This window comes from Schistocerca nitens, chromosome 2 (genome assembly GCF_023898315.1).
Source record: "Schistocerca nitens isolate TAMUIC-IGC-003100 chromosome 2, iqSchNite1.1, whole genome shotgun sequence".
In the NCBI taxonomy this organism is placed as follows: domain Eukaryota; kingdom Metazoa; phylum Arthropoda; class Insecta; order Orthoptera; family Acrididae; genus Schistocerca; species Schistocerca nitens.
This window is the reverse complement of record NC_064615.1, coordinates 544,639,494-544,663,777: the sequence shown is the minus strand read 5'-3', so window position 1 is coordinate 544,663,777 and position 24,284 is coordinate 544,639,494. Positions and strand designations below refer to the sequence as shown.

The following is a 24,284-nucleotide window of genomic DNA, read 5'->3' as shown; positions in this document are numbered from 1 at the left end:
AAGAGGGACTGGACAGCCGTCTCGCTTTCGCAATAATTATTATGACTAAAGTAGAAATGTAAATAATACGCCGTTGAGACAAGACGGAGAGCCGTATTTTGTATAGAACACATTAGGCCACGTGTGGGAAACTAGGTGCTGCCTATCAGGAAACTGGAGCTCACCAGTCGGCTATTTAACTGCGGCGAGCGCGCTCTGCTGGGGCTGGAGTTTGGGTATCAGTTGTGTCAGGGACACTGACGTGTGGCACTGTGGATATAAGTAGCGTGGCGAGTGGCCTAGTCGGTATGACGGAGGGGCGTGGGAAGCTGCTGCAGCGTGTTTAGCCGTTGGAATGCAGATCCGCAGCCGACGGTGATTGGGATTTTATTGAGATCTGAAGAACAGATTTCCTTCACGTCTGTTACATGTTACTCAAAGTGAATGAACTGGAGTCATCCAGTTGTTCCCTATGGGTTCTGTTCATGTTAATTGAATACCCGAGTGCACTGAAAACTCATGATTGCTTCAGTTACTTGTCACTGTATTTGGTCTGGCCGCCTGATACGTTGACAGCATTTAAGGGAGTGCCAGCTACGCACAACAAATTGACGTGAAGCCGTGCTTAATGCGTAGCTAGAGGTCTTAGCAACTAGTGCGTAAGTCTGTGCCTGCTGTTCGAGAGCGGGCCGAAATAGTTTTCCCTATTTCTTTTTTCTATGTTGTTATTTTATTTCTTTGTTCTTACAGGCATTGATAAATATCAACGGAGACCGTTGAAAAATGTATGCCCCGACCGGGACTCGAACCAGGGAACTCTAGCTTACGTGGCAGACGCTCTATCTCTTTTTATCTCATTTTGTTCGACATTGTTCATTGAATTGGTTCGTGACGGATGCCGGGTTCGTGTCCCGGTCGGGCACACATTTTCAACTGTCCCCGTTGATATTTATCTACGCCTGTAAGCTGTGACAGGTCTAGATGTAATTATAACTTCATTGTAAAAGCGCTGCAAGATCACCAAATATCTGTACAGATACCAGCTACATATAGTTTCTATGTGAGTCATGAAGCATGTTTAAAAGGTTTGCGTCATTCAGTTATGTCAGTTAAATTTGATTAATTGTGCTTTGATAAACATTGTTTTAATTAGCGAAAACTGGTTGAGTAAATTTTGAAAGATATGTGTCTATTGGACTTAAATGGATTGAGGTTTTAATCTGAGTCCTGTTGGTGGTTCTGTAGGGCAGGTTCGGGTTATTATATTAGTTGTTACAGTTAACATCATTAAGAGTGTGTGTTTGTAATAAAAAAAAAGTATATGGCAGCTACAAACTGGTTATGTGTTTAATTTCGATGTGTCTAAAGGAATAACACATCAAATCTGTAGTGATAATTCTTAAGAAAGAGATTGCACACGTCTGTGGAAAATTTATTGTTGCCATGTGCCTGGCTGCAAATGCATTGTCTGTTACACTCATGTCGTCCTTGGTGGAAATTTCGGCCAATCTGTGAGAGTAGGTTATTATGCATGGCATAAATTTGTGTGGGCATTATATGTGCCATGTTCAGTTGTAACTGGATCTTATGGAATAGGCACCATACTGCAATCTGTATGTTAGTGGCAAAAATCATTAATTCACTAAGCACTGTCTGGATATAATTATAAATTAAATAACTCACAATTATACTAGTGTATGAAGAGCGGATCTAATCGCTCAGTTAACTTCCGTAGATTTAATACCAAGGGTAACACTCCAAAAGAATAAAGGTCTAAGTGCCTGACAGTTCAAATAAAACTTTAAATTAATGGGTATTGCTGTCTACTTAGCAATATTTTGCTCTAAGTTAAGAACCATCTGCTGCACACATGAAATATGTATTGGTTATATCATAGCGCAGCAAATAATTGTGTAGCAGGAGCGCCGTGCATAGTGGAGGATGTGGATGGTACACTCTGGAGACCGTGGGCGTTGAAAGGTCGGGATTCAACTGCTCGACCGCTGTGGTCTACCGCACGCCTGTTGCTTTGCGAGAGCTGTCCTTCCGCAGAGCTGTCAGTGCTGGGAACCAAGACGCTGGAAATCGGTTCAGCTATGACTTCCTCCTGGAAAATCGATCGCCAATTGTGTTAGTCTATTGGTAGATTTTGGAATAACCGTGCTGGGAGGTAGCCCAGCAGCTAATACAAAAACTGGCATGAAATTTACCTAATGAGAAATAATTACCATTTGCAGTACTGGAATCAAAGCATGGATTTTTGTTGAAACTAAATTTTTCCCATTAACGGTCTTCATCGCTGCGTAGGAAAAATATAATGCACAGTACAGATACTGAAGGCGCAGAAATGAATAATGTATCTAGAATAATATCTCTTACTCTATCGACGTAGGTTTTTAGAATGACTGATTTTGCAGCAGACTTGGTGCTTAACAAAAAGTCAATTGCTCAGTTACAACACATATAGACATTTAATAGAAGTCACTTTTAAGTTAGGGTGAAATACTTAGTTTACCTCTAAATTTCTGTGGTTGCCTATCCTACAGTCCATTCACTAAATCTTGATGATTTCAAGATTTCTTGTAGGATGGAAGACATTACTGCCTTTTCATATGACTCAGGCTAAACTCATTCTTGTGAACGAATATTGGCGTAATAAATAAAAATATTCTTGCGGCTATGATAATTTTTAAAATGTATATTTCTTGCTTTTTTATATACACATATAATTTATAGCATACACATTGTCGCTCATGAGTAAAAATTACACATCGTTTTTGTGTGAAATCTAAAACATAAGTACTCTCAAGAGAAACTGAAGGAAACTAAAGTTATTAAAAAAAACTGAATATTCTCTGGACATTGCTCTTCTGTTACAAAGATCAAATTAAAAGCCTATCTTTGCCATCTTCTGCACCACTGCATAAATTTCTTATTACTAATCAGGAAAAGAAAACATTCACACGAATTACTATCGAGAGAAAAGGAAAAAAAATGGTATTAGAAGCTAGTTGTTTAGGTATTGTACAAACACAGTAGTAGACAGTGAAGTAGTAAGATTGAGTCTAGTAATTGAGGACTGAAGGATGAAATGACCACAAAACTAAATATTTAAAGTTATAAAATTGATGCTAACCACCACGATCTCCAAGTCAAGGTAGGGCAATTGCTAAATAAATTGCATAGTACTCTCAAAAACTAAATTAAGCGAAGTTCGCAAAGATTTCAAAGTTGGAGGTCAACTAATGGGAGGGAGATATTAAGACAGTAAAATCTGATTCTGTGAAATTGTATGAGGATGTTGATATAAGATTTTTTGACAGAACGGAAGCAGTAAAATTAAAAGTAGAAGAATTAAATATTAGTATTACAAACATAAAAAATGGAGCAATCTCTGGTTATTCTTGTGATGCTACTGTACGGCATGTTGCTCCAGTTGACGGCGCTTCTATCGTATGTCGTCAGCTTTACGTTTTGATTAAAACCCATTAGAGGTTTGGAATGATTTTGAAGATGTTTTGCCTAACTCATGGTCAGAGCGGGAGAAAATCGCTTTCCTAAGAAGTCATTTGTCAGCAGATGTTCCGCGAAAGTCAGCTTACTTAATAATAAAAAATCTCTTTCCGAATTTAAAACATTATTTCTTAATCATTACTGGTAACACAACACAGAAATCAATGTCTTGAGGTAGGTTTAGAGTGTTAATAAGTTTGGTTCAGGTCATGAGTCAGTAAAGGATTGCGCTAGAAAGTGGGTTTTTGAAGACTGTCGCATCTGACAAAAACGATGACATCGGAAATGATTATGATGGTGCTAGAAGGTAATCTGCCTTGGTTCTGGCAGAAAAGAATCATTTTCTCACCTAGACATATTGAGGTTATATTCACTGAATACTTGGAGCGAGTAGAAAGAGTAGCTGCTGCTGAGGAGCAAATGCAAAACAATAACCAGGATTCTAACAATCACGTAACCAAGAGAAATAATGACAGTGGGAACGTGAATCTTAGAGGTATAGTGGTACAGAATACAAGATCTAATTATCATATTCGAGGCCGTGGTTCAAAAAGATTGGCTAGACGGCCAAGTTGCTTTCGCAGTAGCTATTATGACTAAAGTACAAATGTAAATAATGCACCGTTGAGACAAGACAGAGGGCCTAATACTACCCTGTCTGCCTATTTATTGAATGAGGAAAACAGGCTGCGTTTGGGAAACTAGGTCCCACCCATGGTGAAACTGTAGTTCACCAGGAGGGAACAGTAACATAGCCAGTAACCAAACGCAAATCAGAGTCAGTCAACGCACGCAAACAGATAACTGGGATGTTAAAAAAGGAACCGACAGTACCAGTGATGTGCTAAACCACTCTCATTATAAAGCTAACAGCAATTTGGACGCTTTAGAAAAATGAGTCAAAGAGGAGAAAGGAATTGCTGTAGATAACAGGGAAAAATAAATTAATATGTTTGAACCAGTGAATGGTGGCTGCACTGAGTCACAGCGAATGAGATTGCGCCAAAGATTATTATTCCGCCGCCTCCACTGGTGCAGTAGTAGTTGAGAGGATGTCGAGGGCAGTTGTTGCTCTCTTGGGTGAGAGAGTAGATGCTGTTCGGTTGGTGTAATGTATAGTTGGAAGATGTTGCAATTGTCACAGTGTATTTGAGAAAGGAAATGGGCTTTTGATTTATGATGCTAGTGTAATTTTCGTCAATATATAATGAGGTAAAAAGGTATTACAGTTTTCTTTAATGACAATGACTCTTGCTCACAAGTACAGTCAACAAAGCATTTGGCTCGTGTTCACTTATTAGACTTGTAATTCTGGTTTCTATGTGCAATTATAGTATTTCTGGTTTTTCAATTAGTTCATTGTATATGGTGTTTAAAATATTTTGTCGTACTGAGAAAGAACCGAGCCAGATACATGTATGTTGAGTCACACTACCACACACAGAACAGTTACACTTGTGCTTTGTTGTTTCGTAGCTTTTATAGTTGCAGGGGACTTAATTAATCAATTGTGTTAGTGGAAATTCCTTGTCATTCTTTATTTTTGTTTTATGCAGTCAGATTGCGTGCTAATACTAGTCAGGGCCAACCGGTTACGAGACGTCGTAACCTGTCACACAGCTACTAAAATTACTGCATTTATTCATTAACATTTTTAATTAAGCCCCCATGCACGTGGCGACCGCTGCTTCGGATCGTCGCTTGGAATTCTTTTGATAGTAAAAATAGTAGACACTAGTATTGTTGTAGTAATTTGTAGTTTTGGCCTGCCGGAGTGGCCGAGCGGTTCTAGGCGCTACAGTCTGGAGCCGAACGACCGCTACGGTCGCAGGTTCGAATCCTGCCTCGGCCAAGGATATGTGTGATGTGCTTAGGTTAGTTAGATTTAAGTAGTTCTAAGTTCTAGGGAACTGATGACCACTGCAGCTAAGTCCCATAGTGCTCAGAGCCATTTGAACCATTTTTGAATTTGTAGTTTAGTGATTGTAGCCTATATTGCACTAGTGGATTTTGTAAGTGAACATTTGTAGTTGCTATGTCATTCTTCTGATGGTATTTTTGTAGAATTTAATTTTTGATCTGTCGTATACGGGTTTGACAAATAGTGCAGTTGTGAAGGTTTTAATTGTTCGTTAATCGTGTGAATGGTATTGTTTGTGATAAAGTGTTATATTGTGTGTAATTTTCGTATAATGGCGAGTGTTGTATATTTTGTAAATCATTACGCGATCGATGAAATAGGCAAGAATGATGGATAGTCAGAATAACGAAATTGTTAACATGGCGAACTCGCCAACGCGGGAGAACAGTATGGTGAATAATGAAGTAGAAAACAATTTAATAAGCCGGGAAAATAGTCCGGAACCAGTTCAAAGTTTTTCACAATTGAAAAATTTTCAGAATACGAGATTAACGATAGAAGATTCGGGAATAGTATTGAACACAGATAGCTTTGCGGCTCTCACGAGGGAAGTTAGTTTCACTGGAAATGTTAGGAGCGATAAGAATTTCGAACAAGTAAATATGGAGCAGTTGATGAGTGCAATAATAAATTTTGGATCACAAATGGGAACAATGGAAACACGGTTAGACTCACGAATAGGGATATGTTTTAAAAACGTGAAAGATGAATTAAAGAAAGAAATTAGAGAAGAAGTACAACCGATTTTGAATGGTCACAATAATAGATTAACTTCAATAGAAATTATACAAAAGGAACGGGATAGAGAACAGGAACAAAGAGATCGTGTGATAGTACAAAAATTTTCAGAGTTAATTTTACAACGTGCACACGATATGGAAGAAATATTTGAAAGAATCGAGGAATCCGTGCCAAATGACAGAATAAATAACCTAACACAACAATATGAACAGTTAACTACTAAATGCGTCAATACTGAAACCCGAGTCGCGACACTTACAGAAGACGTATACAAGCAGAAAGAACAAATAGGTGACTTATCGGAAAGATTTGAGGAGATTTCAGATAAATTGGCAAGTCTTAGTTTAAATGGGGACAGGGATTCAGATGATACAGCTCACATTGTCATTTGCAGAAACAGAAGAGTACCACAATACAAATAAACATGTTGAATATCAGGGAAAATTTAATGAACACGTTAAAAGGGAATTTGGGGCTTTACGAAAGCAAGTTGAACAAATTGAAAACGAAATCGTAGGAAAAGACACTAGAAGAAATTTAGAATCACCGATAGCGGGGGGTTTTGAAGAAAATAATTTATTTCATTTACGAGATGCAACAAGAGAGCGCCAGGCACGCGAACTTGACAATAATCGACATTCGGACTGGGACAGACGCGCTAGGTCTTTGTCGCCACGAGGCGAAAACTTTGACTATAAACACTTTTAACAGTTCGGAAATTTAAGATCTTTCGCAATTCTAATAATGACATACATCCATGTTAATGGTTAGATCAATGTACGTACTAACCTCCGCCAAATTGGCCACTAAGTCACAAACTGGAATTTATGTGTGGATATTTAGAAAACGAACCGGCGACGTGCATGCGCGCTCTTATTAGAGACTGTCATAATTTAAATGATTTTTATCGGCATATTGGTCCGAAAACACGCAAGACAGAGTCAAACATAGTCTTATTATGCAGCGTAATTTTAAACAGTCTGAGTTCCGCACGCCGGCAGAATACTTCGAAGACATGCTTCGAAAGAATCAATTCCTTTCCAACGCTTATAGCCCGACTGAATTAATTCGTATTTGTTTAACTAAGCCGCCACAGTCGATAAGACACATTGCTTTAGCCGGAAGATGTAAAGACGACATTGAAACTTTTAAGACTTTGCTACAAGAACTTGAGTATGACAACGACGACGGAACTTCTTATAAATTTTTCAGTAACAGTAATCACAATAGATTTTCAGATAAGGGATAATGATCGGAACGGGCGTTATAGCGGTAATTTTGAAAAATGACGGACGAAACAGTCAGGACAATAGATACCAGCCTTATGACAATAACAGACGTTCTAACAGAAATTACACAGACAATTATAATAACAGAAATTCTTACCGGAATGATCAATCATACGAAAACAGTAATTGGTATCATCAAAACAGAAATTGTTCATACAATAATAGAAATTCTTACTACAGAAATAACCAGGGTAGTAGACCTAACAATAATTTCAGAAGTGACAGTCGAAATTACACAAGAAGTAGCCAGGAAAATATAATTTTTAATAACAGACACAACCAAGAATTTACATCTAACAGACAGGTGGGACGTAATTGGCATCCTCCACCTGACAGAAATTCAGAGAGACAAGTGCAAATCGTAGAAATTGATCCGCGAAATGACGCGAATAAGCAAATACGTGACGCAAACAATCGACAATGACTAGCAGCTTCGGCTTCTGGCAGCAATATAGACGGTTCAGAAAGTAATGACACTACGACTTTACACTACGTACGCTTGGAAGACATGAGAGATATTTTGCTAGACGAAAAGGAAAATAATGTAGACACATTTTTACATCCTGTTATTGAAGTATGTGTGGGTAAGAATAAGTTCACTGCGTTATTAGATTCTGGGAGCCCATTGAATACTAGTCAGGGCCAACCGGTTACGAGACGTCGTAACCTGTCACACAGCTACTAAAATTATTGCATTTATTCATTAACATTTTTAATTAATCCCCCATGCACGTGGCGACCGCTGCTTCGGATCGTCGCTTGGAATTCTTTTGATAGTAAAAATGGTAGACATTAGTATTGTTGTAGTATAGTTCATTGTATATGGTGTTTAAAATATTTTGTCGTACTGAGAAAGAACCGAGCCAGATACATGTATGTTGAGTCACACTACCACACACAGAACAGTTACACTTGTGCTTTGTTGTTTCGTAGCTTTTATAGTTGCAGGGGACTTAATTAATCAATTGTGTTAGTGGAAATTCCTTGTCATTCTTTATTTTTATTTTATGCAGTCAGATTGCGTGCTAATACTAGTCAGGGCCAACCGGTTACGAGACTTCGTAACAGGTCACACAGCTACTAAAATTATTGCATTTATTCATTAATATTTTTAATTAAGCCCACATGCACCAGACAAGGACGAAGATATGGTAAAGGCTTCCATCTTCGGCAATGATAGCAACATGAAGGTTTAAGTTTCGGTAGAAGAAATAGATTCTTTTTACAAAGTTCTGAAGAGGAGGAGTTGATGGATGATGGGGATATCAATAATAACAAGGAGGTCAAGAAACCTAGTAGCTGTATTGACTTGCCGCAAATAGTAAAAGCCGACCACAGTGTTATAGATAGCAATGTTATGCAGGGTCGCAATTGCTCAGAGGTAGAGAGTAGTTTAGCTGAAGTACAGCAAACGAATGTACAGGGAGTCATTAAGTGCTTTTATTTAAAATCGGTGGAAAGGTTGGAAAAGCAGCTGAGAATGCAGATACTAATGACCCCGTGAATCTAAGTGTGAATGTACTTGCAACTGAACAGAACTACTTTTGCTGGAAACAGATTGAAAAGGATTTATTAGAAGATGTTTGTAAGTAACCTGTTCGGACTAGAATAATTCACCCTATTAAAAATCTAATTCTCAAGTGTAACAGTGCATTGTCCTCTTCATAGTGCTAGTGAAGGAACTGGTTTGTCCCAAGAATTTTGTGATCCTATTCCTAATAATAGAGATTTAACTGTCGTGAAAGTAAGTGGTTTAAGAACAATAGATGCTACTGGAAAAGTTTCTAGATCCGTAGAGCACGAAGCTTTGATTTCATTTCGTATAGGTGAAATAATAATAGATCATCCTTGTTTAATCACGCTCGGTTTAAGTGTTGAGATATTAATAGGCACAGGCATCTTAACAAAATATCAGGGAAGGACGGATTATGATCAGAACCACTTAGTGATAACATTGATTGATTCGAATCTTTGCCGGCCGAAGTGGCCGTGCGGTTAAAGGCGCTGCAGTCTGGAACCGCAAGACCGCTACGGTCGCAGGTTCGAATCCTGCCTCGGGCATGGATGTTTGTGATGTCCTTAGGTTACTTAGGTTTAACTAGTTCTAAGTTCTAGGGGACTAATGACCTCAGCAGTTGAGTCCCATAGTGCTCAGAGCCATTTGAACCATTTTTGATTCGAATCTTTCATAGAAACCGTATAGGTAGTACTATTAAACCATGAAATCTGCCTGTTAGAGTAATGAGGAATAAGGGATGCTTGAGGAAGATATTGAATTCGCTAATAATGTGCAACATGCTAATGCGGAAGGGGACTATATACTAGAAGGGACAGAAGCCAAAGGTACAGTCAAAAAATAAAATTTCTGATAAACAGATAGCAAAACTAAGAGAAGTACTAGCTACTCATAATGTATTTTCGAATACGACTGCTAAAGTTAAAGGATATGTATGCCGCTTTAATGTAAAGCCTGGGCACGTATAGGTATCTTACATCTATGGATGTAACTTGTGGATACTGGAATTTGCCTCTGGTGAAAGAATCACGTAAATATACAGCCTCATTATATGAAGGAGTGCCGTACCGGTATAAAGTAGTCGCATTTCGATTAAATATTTCCATGTGTGCCTTTCTAAGAATAATAGATCACGTATTGTGGCAGGAGTTGTTAGATGAGGAGACTATTTATGTATATGATATACTGTTGACAACTCCCACATGGAAAGAATGTATGCGTCTACTAGATAGTGTGCTAAAAGCTATAGAAAAGTGGAAGAGACCAAACAAAACTCTTGGGTCATGAAATTAGCAGCGGAACTACATTTCTGGCCCTAATTCTCTGCCATTGAAAAGTTTTAAGCGGCCAGAAATGAAAAGCAACTCATGTCAACGTTCTGTTTGTTCGGAATCTACCGCCGTTTTGTTAAAGATCGCTTGTTTCGTGCGCCTTGTTTACCGCACTTGAAGAATTGCACCCTTTGGGTTTGGACTAAAGAATGACACTCTGCCTTTGGAGAATTAAGAAACTGTTTGATGAGTAGTCCGCTTTTGCATCATCCAGATTTTTCGAATCGCTTTTACAAGTCAGTTGACGCGAGTGGTTATAATATTGCAGTAGAGGTGTTTCAGATGGAAAGAGAAGGCGACCAAGAGGTGCACAAAACAATCGTGTTTGCGAGTCGTTCACTGAAACCTGGTGAGCGCAGTTCCGGAATTTCGGAATTAGACGCACTCGCCATCGTGTTAGGTGCAAACAAGTTTGCGTATTATCTTTACGGCACAAGGTGTTAATCTATAGTGGTCAAACGGCACTTACTTTATGAAAAACTTTCAAACTGATACATCCAAGGCAAACCAGGTGGGCTATGCATCTTCAGGAGTTCGATCTTGAGATTAAGTACATACAAGGGAAGAACAATATGGTAGCAGATGGGCTATCAAGTTTACGCAGGAATCAGAAATTGCGTTAGCAGAGAGAAATGAAGTGAGCAAGTTGTCCCTACATGAGCTCAAGTGGGAAACTGCATTGAAGAAAGTATGCTAAAACATAAAAAGGAAGGAAAATGAAAATTATCAGCTGAGGTTAGTCAAAAGCGATTTAGGAGTCCCTAATTATCTTAAAATAGCGCAGTATTTTTGCCTACGTTAATGAATGTTATTCCGAAGAAGAAAATTAGATTCCCCAGAATGGAAACTATTTTTTTCTTCAAAACATGTCGATATGCTGAGAGATTAAATACATCTACGTTGTGGCCAATATTTTGCCGACAGATGCATTGCTAAATTATGTGAAAAAGTCTTTTTCGATAATATGCATCGTGGAGTAGCAAGGAGGCTAGCATCCTGTGTTATTCGTCAGAAGGTACATTCAGTAAACAGAACAGTGCAGGGTGATATGTACAACGTAGAACCAAGTGAACCTCTGAAATTACATGCAGCCGATCATTTTCACCCTCTCCCGACACCAAAACGAAAATGAAGCCATGTTTTTGCGGAGATGGTTTTAGATAGTATGTCAAAATATATCCGACAAAGGGAGCTAATGCCATATAGCTGGTAGACAAGCTGGAAAAGATCTGTTATGTAAAGGTTGGGAAGCCATATCTTATAATAGTCCCCAATGTGTATCAGGAACATTTAAAGTGTGTGTAGAAAAGTCCGGAATTCTCCATAGATAATGCTCTCAGCGTATTTTTCACGGATAAATATGAGCGAGCGGGTTATTTGTGACCTAAACAGAACTGTGTAGGACTTACTGTGTCAAGAAGCATTCGACTTGGGACGTTCATATCAAAGACTTCGCAGAAATAATCAATAATCTTATGCATGATGCCAAAGGCTTTGCTCCTTGTGAACTAATGTTTAATCAGGAGTTCCACAACATGCTTTCAAGCGTGGTTTATTTTCCAGTCATGTCTCAGATCCCTATGGACGCGAAGAAGGCACAGGATAGGACAAACATATGTAAAAGACTGCTGGACAGAAAAAGAAGGCATGACGCAAAAGCTTCTACCGCTAGTTATAGCACTGCTAATCTAGTGTAACTCAAAAACTATAGAAAAATCAGTGAAACCTTCAGCAGAAATAAAGAAGTTTATGAATGTTGATCAAGTACTATTGAGGATAATGGGCATCCCTAATGCAAACTCATACCGTTGGGAATACCAGAAAAGTAAGAAAGAACATGGTCTACGAAGCATTGCAGATTTGAAGTGATTCAGAAACGACAGCAACTAGTTTCTGTAGGGAGACTGCCACGTCTGGGAGATAAACAGTTTTGCTTCCTGTTGGTCTTAACTGGATGAAAATTTATATACGTTTCAAGTTTCATTCTCTTCTTCCGTCCTATCATAGTAAGAAAGGAATATACGTATTCATGTTGTAAATATGCTATTAGTTTGTAATGACGCCCTAGTGAGCAAGAATCATCTCGAAAATTAAGTATACACAAATAATGACTTACGAGAGAATATGAAAGATAGTTTACAATAGTAAATTCTGTCAAAATACAGTAGCTGACTTTTGAGCTCCTATGACAGAAAAATAATTGCTCAAGTAAATCAATAATACATGACATTCTCTAAATTGGATTAGTAGCTCTAATATATGGAATACTTTGCGTTAAGTGAAGTAACTGAAGCTGAAAACTCCTGAAATAATAAACTCTGCATAAATTAATAATTTTCAGTTGGGAATAAATTTGTTTCAAGATGGGAAAGATTAATGAAATGGAGCCACGTATCTCTCCCAACACTCCTGCTCCCGTCGTTTGATATGATGGCGAACGCGGGCACGGAGCCGTTTAAAGGCTATTAGGTGCTCCAGGGAAGGGTGCCGCTTATACCGCTGAAGAGTTCGCTGACGCTCCTTAATTTCCTCAGCGACTTCCGCTGACCATCAAGGGACTGTCTCTCGCCTGTGGCACCCTAAAGAACGAGGTGTCACGTTTTCTGCCGAAGAAACGATCGTTGTAGTTACCTCCTCAATCCACTTCAATATTACTATGGGGGGAGATTTAAAGGTGACAGCAGAGGTAAAGGCTTCCCAGTCGGCCTCGTTTAAAGCCAATCTGGGCAGGCGTCCATAGGCCAAACGCCAGGGCAGTGACAGGAAGATGGGGAAGTGGTCACTACCACATAGGTCGTCATGTGCTCTCCAGTGGACATATGGGAGAAGGTTCTGAGAACTAGGGGACTTAAAATCTGAGGTCATCAGTCACCCCAGAACTTAGAACTACTTAAACCTACCCAACCTAAGGACATCACACACATCCATGCCCGAGGCAGGATTCGAACCTGCGACCGTAGCCGTCACGCGGTTCCAGACTGAAGCTCCTAGAACCGCTCGGCCACAGCGGCAGGCGGCAGAAAGAAGCTTCGAAATAAATGTATAAGGGAAAATGAGAGAAATGGGAGTAATGAAATCAGTAGGGTGGGAAATATGGTGAAAAGGTGGAAAATGGACGAATAATTCCCTCACGTCTCGTAAGAAGCGTTTGAAAAACGCGTGATCCTGCTTGAGGGAGATGGTCAATTATCAGATAAATACAGACAACGAAATAAAGTTAAACGAATGTGTTAAGAAATGCAAACAGCAGAGTATTCGTATGTAATAATAAAAATAGCTTTCTAATTATGAGTGTGACAAAGCAGACTAACTGCTATTGACAAATGATTTCTTTGGCAAAGTCAAGCAAAGCAATAAAGTAAATTGCGATGTATCCCAAAATGTAACTAATAAAAAGAATCCTATGTTGACTTTCACAACATAATACTGTAGCTACAGTTAAAAAAAAAGAAAACTGAGTAGTTTATAATTCAATAATGAAGTAAAAAGATGCAGTTTTAGTAAGTAACGTTTTTCCAATAATAGTTGCTAGAAAGTTAATAACTATTTTCCGAATACTAAATTAAAAAGAACAGCGAAGCGTAGAACAGTGGTTACTAATAGAGCATCGAACTTTCAGCTATGTGAATAACATTAATGTAGTCGATTAAACGTCTCGTCAGATTGGACGGATTTTCCCCGGTTTCCCATGGAACTTCACCAAATAAGGAGGGAAAATAAGAAACTAATTCAGGGCGCCATATAAAATACAAATAGTGAGTAGCAAAAGCAACACTGACGATGATCCATATTGTGTAGTGTGAAAAACCTTACTGATTGCCGCAATATAATCGTCCTTGTAATATACTATTCTTTTAAAAAAAAAAATCTGTTCCATGTCATAATATAGTAAATTAAGCTGATACTCAGTGTTGATGAACGCATAAAGAAAAGCGACAATCAGGTCCGAATTCAACAATAATCTTATTCCCACATTCCTATATCAGTGAAAGATAATCAAAACTCCCTCTGAAATGAAATATAAAACATAACTTGGTAATATGAAAGAAAAAGAAAGAAAGGAAGACATTACCTGTAATGCAGAGAGTAGAATCACTATAGCCACAGCCTTACTTACCTGGTAAACAGTTTCTGTTAATAGAATATTTCGTATTAGCGCGATTCACGATGACGTTCATCTCTGCAGCGATCGTATACTACTCCGTTAGTGCTGTGCATACGTAATTTCAACTCTGTCGTTCTTTGCCTCCACTCGATGGTTGTAAGACTTTAAAACGAAAATATGGTATTTTTAATTCACACTTTTTTTCGTTTCTTTCTGTGGCTTAATCGACTCGACCCCCTTAGTATCAATATTTTTTGTTTCTCTGACTGTCCGTCGGTACATCAAAACTCCAAGTAATGTGCATGGGATAACTGACAGTATTGTAATGAACTAACAGGAAAACATTAATTGTATCTGTTCCAGAATAAGCAGTGGTTCTAATTGCAGAAATCCTACATTCAAGGAACGAAAAAAATGCAGACTGGGGTCATATTGCCGACAGCGGTCCTCAGTGCGAAAACTGTACATAGATTTTGATGTGCTGGATTAAAGTTACTTAGAGGGAGAAAGTCACATGGTTTAGAAATAATGGTTTTGAAAACTAGGAAGATTTGTTTCCAGTTGCTTACAGCATTATATTCACTTCATTGGTACTAGGGTGGTTAAAAGTGTATCTATTTTTTCATTAAATAAATGCCGTTAATAACTGAAATTCAAAAGTCAGTGTCTGTTAATCTGAAAATCATGGCATCAAATGGAATTAGCAATTATTGTGCAATATGTGTAACTACCCGACACCTTGTATACGAGGTCATAGGTTTTCTTCCATTCAGTCCCGATTTGGCCTCATCCACCCTTCATCGGGTTCCAAACTCGAAGGAAACTTTCGAGAATTTCACTTTGATAGTGATGAAACAGTTGAAAATGGTTGAAATGGCTCTAAGCACTGTGGCACTTAACATCTGAGGTTATCAGTCCCCTAGAAGCGGTGAAAGTAGAAGTAAGACTGCGGCCCTTTCAGCTAAGTCAGTCTTTCTACACTGACCATACCAAGAAACTGTTATCGTGTTGGTACAAACAAGGTGCCTATGATGAGAAATAAACATGTACACGAAAATAATAAGGGTGTAGAATGTTAATTAAAATTTATTTAATTTAAAAAGCTTTTTAAGTTTTCACATATAACAATTCGGAGACATTACTTTTCAGCACGCCCTTGTATTTAAGTTTCAAACCAGAAGGGCTAGTAACTGAGACGGTACATGATCACATTTACTACATCGACAATGTTAACCCGCATCTTGGCGTGATATTTCACAGTTTACTTTGCCTTATTACCTCCAATAAAACCAGACACTATAGTCAGATATGACACAGTTCCCTCTAGATAACGGATGTTTCAGGTGTTACCAGGCGAGGCAAGGCCCAGCCGTGGCGTCAGTCGTAAGTCTTTCCTGTGGCCGCCGGTGTCCTCGTGGCAGTCATTGTGTTATGGCTGGAATTGAATATTGGGATTATAGGAGATCAACGTGAGTAAAGGATGAAATGGATTTGATGTTATTAATAATAATCCATAGTTTCACAGTAATCACGTCAACCTATAGATAGTTGACGTCTTGAAACTACACTTTTATTGTGTCAGTATACAACTATTACAGAAACAAGAGAAAGATGTTTGAGTAAACTAGCTAAGTTCTGACGCTCTTGCAGTTTCTTGGCTCCTCTGGAAACAGTAGATGTCTTCAGTCAGCAGGACAGCCATTTAGTCCTCACTCCCTCGCAGACGAACCAGTCTCTTCAAGCTGAGCCCACAGAGTTGCAATACCCCTAGTGCCTGGGACAATCTGACAGTTGTGGTACACACTGACTCCTTGGTTTCACCACGTAAACTGCAAAGAATGGAAATATGTAGTATTAATAGTAGCATGTATGAAAATAACGTAGCACGTTTAAAATTACTAGTCATACGACAACGGTATGTCTTCGCATTTTTACATAGCATGTGACAAGATTATGTTATGGTCGCATATCAGTGATAATACGGGGTTCCGCCACTATTTTTCTCGGTCCTACATTTTACAAATACACCCTTAAAAGGCGGTGAATGTTATTGCGAGTGGTTCAAATGGCTCTGACCACTATGGGACTTAACTTCTGAGGTCATCAGTCCCCTAGAACTCAGAACTACTTAAGCCTAATTAACCTAAGGACATCACACACATTCATGCCCGAGGCAGGATTCGAACCTGCGACCGTAGCGGTCGCGCGGTTCCAGACTGACGCGCCTAGAACTGCTCGGCCACACGGGCCGGCTATTAGGGAGTGCCCTAATAATTGCGCAACCGCGGTAACCGCTGATCAGCGTGCTATGTTACCGGATTCCTGTCGTTACTTGCACTATAACAGAAAGTTGGAAGATGGACCACGGTAGTACACATGACACCTGACGCATTTCGCGTGTTTGAGGATGTCACTAGAACCAAGTTCCTCTAGGGGGGTAATGCTCCTCGAGTGGGAAGCATTCAATACGCAACACATGTATCCTGTAACATGCCAAATGACGATAACCTCAGGTCCCTCAGTTTCGTATGCTGGGAACTGATCTGGCGATCTCTGAGTTTGTGATTTGGGGATTGGTGAGCACTGCCGGCCCCCAGCAACCGTACATTCAAAACACGTAGTGAAGAAACAGTCTCGGCGACACAGTTGTGAAACCAGTATTATATATTTGGATGTTATTGTTTTGCGTGAAATTCTTGGTTTGCTTATTCATTTGCATATGAATAAGATCGGTTTTCACACCGAGGATACTATTAATTTCATGTAAGTTATCTTGCTTTGAGCTCCGTAGCACATTTAACTTCTTAGTTCACATTCCCAGGTTTGTATTTAATATAACACACACACAAGTAAAGACTACCCACTTACCACCTCCAACCCATCCACGCTATTAATTTCTCTGCACCAAGTTTCTTCTTAGAAGCGTTCAATATGAATACAACAACCCGAGATCGATAGGCTCCAGTGACACCACAAACTATTGAAATGGACGCTTCTGCATCACTGTAGTGCTTCCCCCTCTATTCCATGTGTATTTAGATACTCAGGAGTTATCAGGAATGATCATTAGAGCACATAAGCTAAACTGATATAATGTTCCTTTCCCAATGAAACTGTCAAAGGTGAACTTAATAAATGGTGCTACCTTAGACTCTCATTATAAATAAAACTTCGATGCTGTTGTAAGACAGTATCTGGTTAAAAAATATATCTACTCTAACTGCTCCAAAACCAGTGACTTTGTGGGAAGCGAGTACTGCGTACCATGTCAGGTATATTCAGATTACCAGCAGTGGCAAGTGACACGACCACAGAACTTCTTACGATACTATCAGCATTTCATTCTGTTTCAGGGTGAAAGATTCTCTATGTTTCCTGCTCAGTGATTCTTTATCGTCTCTTACAGTACTAAAACTTTTGAAGCTGTTGACCCATAAATCATTTATACAGGGTGTTACAAAAAGGTACCGCCAAACTTTCAGGAAACGTTCCTCACACACAAATAAAGAAAAGATGTTATGTGGATATGTGTCCGGATACGCTTAATTTCCATGTTAGAGCCCATTTTAGTTTCGTCAGTATGTACTGTACTTCCTCGATTCACCGCCAGTTGGCCCAATTGAAGGAAGGTAATGTTGACTTCGGTGCTTGTGTTGACATGCGACTCATTGCTCTGCGGTACTAGCATCATGCACATCAGTACGTAGCATCAACAGGTTAGTGTTCATCACGAACGTGGTTTTGCAGTCAGTGCAATGTTTACAAATGCGGAGTTGGCAGATGCCCATTTGATGTATGGATTAGCACGGGGCTATAGCCGTGGCGCGGTACGTTTGTATCGAGACAGATTTCCAGAACGAAGGTGTCCCGACAGGAAGACGTTCGAAGCAATTGATCGGGGTCTTAGGGAGCACGGAACATTCCAGCCTATGACTCGCGACTGGGGAAGACCTAGAACGACAAGGACACCTGCAATGGACGAGGCAATTCTTCGTGCAGTTGACGATAACCCTAATGTCAGCGTCAGAGAAGTTGCTGCTGTACAAGGTAACGTTGACCACGTCACTGTATGGAGAGTGCTACGGGAGAACCAGTTGTTTCCGTACCATGTACAGCGTGTGCAGGCACTATCAGCAGCTGATTGGCCTCCACGGGTACACTTCTGCGAATGGTTCATCCAACAATGTGTCAATCCTCATTTCAGTGCAAATGTTCTCTTTACGGATGAGGCTTCATTCCAACGTGATCAAATTGTGAATTTTCGCAATCAGCATGTGTGGGCTGACGAGAATCCGCTCTCAATTGTGCAATCACGTCATCAACACAGATTTTCTGTGAACGTTTGGGCAGGCATTGTTGGTGATGTCTTGATTGGGCCCCATGTTCTTCCACCTACGCTCAATGGAGCACGTTATCATGATTTCATACGGGATACTCTACCTGTGCTGCTAGAACATGTGCCTTTACAAGCACGACACATGTGGTTCATGCACGATGGAGCTCCTGCACATTTCAGTAGAAGTGTTCGTACGCTTCTCAACAACAGATTCGGTGACCGATGGATTGGTAGAGGCGGACCAATTCCATGGCCTCCACGCTCTCCTGACCTCAACCCTCTTGACATTCATTTATGGGGCATCGGTGACCGATGGATTGGTAGAGGCGGACCAATTCCATGGCCTCCACGCTCTCCTGACCTCAACCCTCTTGACATTCATTTATGGGGCATTTGAAAGCTCTTGTCTACGCAACCCCCGTACCAAATGTAGAGACTCTTCGTGCTCGTATGTGGACGACTGTGATACAATACGCCATTCTCCAGGGCTGCATCAGCGCATCAGGGATTCCATGCGACGGAGGGTGGATGCATGTATCCTCGCTAACGGAGGACATTTTGAACATTTCCTGTAACAAAGTGTTTGAAGTCACGCTGGTACGTTCTGTTGCTGTGTGTTTCCATTGCATGATTAATGTGATTTGAAGAGAAGTAATAAAATGAACTCTAACATGGAAAGTAAGCGTTTCCGGACACATGTCCACATAACATATTTTCTTTCTTTGTGTGTGAGGAATGTTTCCTGAAAGCTTGGCCGTACCTTTTTGTAACACCCTGTATAAATGATTATCGAAGTGTTGGAATATATGAGCTGTCGCTTGGCTGAAATAACACTGTGGGATCACTGGCAATGAAGCTGTCGACCGCTTAGGCAAAGAGACTGTGTGACGGAAATTTCCACCTGAACTGCAATCTCCAGTACGGATTACCGACATGTCCTACACAGTAGGTGTAAATTACATTCGGTGGTGAGCTTGCCTTCAGTGAATGCCAGAAGTCACATAACCGCTGCCACTCTGCTTGACTCATCTGAACACTTGTACGCTACTGCACATTTTCAAAAATGGTTCAAATGGCTCTGAGCACTATGTGACTTAACTTCTGTGGTCATCAGTCCTCTAGAACTTAGAACTACTTAAACCTAACTAACCTAAGAACACCACACACGTCCATGCCCGAGGCAGGATTCGAACCTGCGACCGCAGCGGTCGCGCGATTCCAGACTGTAGCGCCTAGAACCGCTCGGCCACGCACATTTTCAAACACGATAACGTTTATGTACAATTTGTACGGTGCCATAGTACTTTTTTTACGATATTGTGTTCCATTGTTGTATTTGATCACGAACGGTACCTGTTCAATGCTCTCAATACGTTGCAACTGTCTGTCCAGTGTTCTGTGTGTGTAGCTGTGAGTGCTTCACGACGGAGGTTACTGAGATCGATAAGCAAATGTTCTGGTATTTCAAGAAGCGTCGCATTGAATATTAATACCTTTTACAGAGAAAGCATCATCTGTTAGGGTCTTGCTTATAAAAACAACATTCTGCTTCTCTCAGTGGAGAGTTCTCATACTGCTATCCGTTTTTGATCATGTATGTTTTACTCGCTTTGCATATCGCTAAAAATGGTAGTAGTTTTGTCCTCAGTTACACAACTGCATTATGTTAAAGGGAAGATGGCGCAGGACTGCCAGATTCATGACGTAAGACACATATCTTGAAGGACAGATTCTTCTACTTTGAGGGAGTAGTGCCATCCCAAAGGGAGAATGGCGACCTCCTAGGGGAATTGTAGCTACTTACGGCAATGGTACTCACTTAGCACTTAGTAGAGGGTGATGATACATTATGTCCCATGTGTGTCTGTGAGTATTGACGAAAAACAAGAAACAGGGAATAGTTATACTTTTTCGCAAAAAGATGTGAGAGGCGACAGTCAGTAGCTAGATGAGTGTGAACAAATACATGCGTGAGATGAATTTAATGAGGAAAATTAAATGACGAGACAGTAAAGAGGGTAATTTAATGAGAAATTTGTTACAATTTCAGGAAAAATTTATTGCTAATGACGTGAGTACTTATGGCGTAGTTATATTTGACACATGAAATACACAGGTGTGTGTGTGTGTGTGTGTGTGTGTGTGTGTGTGTGTGTGTGTGTGTGTGTTTTGATGCTAAGAGTTTCCAACGTTTCTTAACTCACGTAAGTAGCAATTAACCGACACATTTGAAAATTTCAAAGATTCTGTGAGATTTGTGGCCCTCGTATTCTATTCAAAGTAATAATGTGTGTCCAAAATGAGCCTATGTGGCTGTCACAGTGTATGTTCTATGTCTTTCTGTGCTGCAAGTCTAAACCCGACTCTTTCCATCGGTGCTTGAACCAGTAACATCGGGGTGTGGGCGTGGGTATCCGAGGGTTCACGAGATGGGTGCTAGCAAACATCGCCAGTCATCAGTTGCTGCATTTTCTGTGTGTGCTTCAACCACAAACATTGGGCTGCAAAGGTAGCGCATTTTATGACACAAGAGACGGAGATATTCACTTAACGGCGTGCGGCGCGTATCTCGAGGTACACACAACCTAATTTTATCGCAGAAAGAATGACTATAAGGTGTATTTACGCCTTATAATGGTAGAAGTTGATGGAGTTCGAGAGAAAATAGTCTGAGTCCAAGCTAGGAAATGCATGACTGTGTGGTTGGACGGGCAGTTTTCCAGTAGATCGTTCGCCATTAGACGGCCTCACACATTCTCCTAGCTGCTGACATTGCCATACACTCTTATAAAAGTCGCCTCTGTGACCGTAGTACTTTGTCACTAGAAAGACGTCGTCTCGTTAAAAACAACATAGATGTCTTTATGAAGGGCACTAGCAGCGCATTTGAGTTCTTTAAGACAGACATCAGCTGTATTATGCTGTTATGTTACAAGTAATAATAAAAACCTTTGGCGTCGGTGTTAGCCTGTTGTTCAGTTACATTACAAGTCCTCAGAATTACATGGGGTATTTCTTTTTCCACCGTGTACAATCTCTTGGGATTGATCGATGAGAGTATAAGGACCAAAAAGGTATAATTAACTTATTTTCGGTGATGCATGGTTCCCATGATAAAGACCATTAATTCAATCATTTATTGTTACAGAGGATGCGGTCTAATACTCGCTGTAACACGTAGCCACAGTTACAGTATGCATGGTTCCAATGGATCTCAGTACTATGGGACATAACTTCTGAGGTCATCAGTCCCCTAGAACTTAGAACTACTTAAACCTAACTAACCTAAGAACGTCACACACATTCATGCCCGAGGCAGGATTCGAAACTGCGACCGTAGCAGCAGCGCGGTTCCCGACTGAAGCGCGTAGAACCGCTCGGCCACAGCGGCCGGCGGTGGTACTGTTCCTCATACGTCATGTCTTAGCACACTCTCCTGTCATAGTAATGGGTAATTCTGTGCCCGATTTACTTCTGTTGCTGACTCACCTTATAGTGGACGTGATACAGCGTTGGACACAATGGCTCCTTACTCGAATCGAGAGCATGCCGACATGGTATTTACTTACGGAAAGGCAAATAACAACGGGCGGCGGGCAGAAAGGTTGAATCATGAGACCTATTCCTGCCGACAACAAGCACAGTATTCTGTGTTTGCAAAAGTGTTTCGCCGTTAGCCTGAGACAGGGTCGTTTCAGGAAGCACGAAATCATGAAAGACGTTCCCGAAATTTACGGATATCAGACTTGGAGGTAAATGTGGTTAACACCATGGAGGGTGACCGCCGTGTCAGTACCAGGCAGTGGGCCCCCCAGTACAGCACAAGCCATAACAACTGTTACTATCCTTATAACGTACAGCGTGTGCAGGGCTTACTAACAGCAGACATTCCACATCGGGGGGCTGTTTTGTAACTGGTTCCTTCACCAGGCAACAACGATTCCGGTATTTGTGTCATGCATCCTGTTCACAGATGAGGCTGCCCGCATCTCGTGGTCGTGCGGTAGCGTTCTCGCTTCCCACGCTCGGGTTCCCGGGTTCGATTCCCGGCGGGGTCAGGGATTTTCTCTGCCTCGTGATGGCTGGGTGTTGTGTGATGTCCTTAGGTTAGTTAGGTTAAAGTAGTTCTAAGTTCTAGGGGACTGATGACCATAGATGTTTAGTCCCATAGTGCTCAGAGCCATTTGAAGCCACAGATGAGGCTACCTTTACACGGAGTGGTATGTTCAACTTCCATAATTTCTGTGCTTTAAACAGTACCATTGGGCTGCAAAGGAGACACATTTTATGACACAGAAGATGGAGATATTCGCTTAACGGCGTGTATTGCGAGGTACGCACAAGCTATTTTAAACAAAATAAGGGATAACTTCTGGAGGCTTGTACGTGTGAATGCTGAGGCGAAACAGTTGACCTCTGGAGAACATGTTGTACGCCAATTCTTCAGCAGCAAATCGGGATTCTCTTGCGGTGTGTTTTATCGAACTAACGGTACCCGCGATAATGAAACCCACTTCGTTTCTGAATCTAGCAATTCTCACTGCGGGTTGTGTCTGCCGGAAGGGACAAAAATACTAAAATGAAAGAGCGGAGGTAGAACGTTCGCCTGATCAAGCATCTCTGAGAGAAAGTATAAGAAAATGTCAATTAATACAGAAAATTTTTAAAGTAACATAAGAATAATTTTATAATGTGTCAGTGATCTGTGTACGTAAAGGTTTTAATAGTTCGGATAGGACACCTATATGGGTTAAACGCCTAAGAAAGATACTCTTCTCGTCGTCATGAAAATAGCGCACTAAGTGCCAAACATAAAAAGAAATACGAAAAATTGAGAAAATCCAATATAGGCGACCTGCACTAAATTAAATTCATGATTCAAGTACAAATGTGGCGGCATGTTGAGATATAATGAACATAGAGATAGAAAAATTGCATAAAAAGGACTATTAGGCGGATTTGCGCCTTGTAATGGTAGAAGTTGATCAAGTTCTGGAAAAATAGCCAGAGACCACATTAGAAAATGCGTCGCTGTGTGGTTGGACGGGCACTTTTCCAATAGATCTTGCTCTATTAGACGGCCTCACACACTCTTCTAGCTGCTGACATTACATGACACTCTCTTAAAATTCGCCTCTGTGTCCGTAGTACTTTGTCACTAGAAAGACATAGTCTCGTTGAAAACAAGAAAGACATCTTTATGAAGGGCACTAACAGCGCATTTGAGCTCTTTAAAACAGACATCAGCTGTATTATGCTGTTACATTGCATGTAATAATCGAAACCTTTGGCGTCGGTGTTAGCCTATTGTTCAATTACGTTGCATGTCCTCAGAATTAGACGGGGTGATTTTTTCCACCGTGTACAAACTCTAGGGATTGATCGATAAGAGGATACGGACCAAAAACGTCTAATTAATTTATTTCCTGTAATGCATGGTTCTCATGCTAAAGACCATTAATTCAATCATACATTCTTACAGAGACTGCTGCACCACCTAGTGACAGTTACAGTATGCACGGTTTCCTCCTAGAGGGCGGCATTGTTCCTCAT

At 40.4% G+C, this 24,284-nt stretch overlaps 1 protein-coding gene and 1 long non-coding RNA gene across 3 annotated transcripts in view; one reads left to right on the top strand and one right to left on the bottom strand.

The window, feature by feature from the left end:
- Nucleotides 1-16,102, top strand: part of LOC126236566 (uncharacterized) — a 52,055-nt gene extending 35,953 nt beyond the window's left edge. Inside the window, exon 2 of the long non-coding RNA XR_007544959.1 lies at nt 15,739-16,102. This is a non-coding gene — a long non-coding RNA (uncharacterized LOC126236566). The remainder of the gene's footprint in view (nt 1-15,738) is intronic.
- LOC126236541 (uncharacterized) overlaps nt 15,913-24,284 on the bottom strand; it is a 206,194-nt gene continuing 197,822 nt past the window's right edge. For both annotated transcript variants that reach the window (XM_049945920.1, XM_049945921.1), the window contains exon 3: nt 15,913-16,224. In XM_049945920.1, coding sequence (XP_049801877.1) covers nt 16,163-16,224 — 62 coding nt within the window. In that variant the 3' untranslated portion in view covers nt 15,913-16,162. The remainder of the gene's footprint in view (nt 16,225-24,284) is intronic.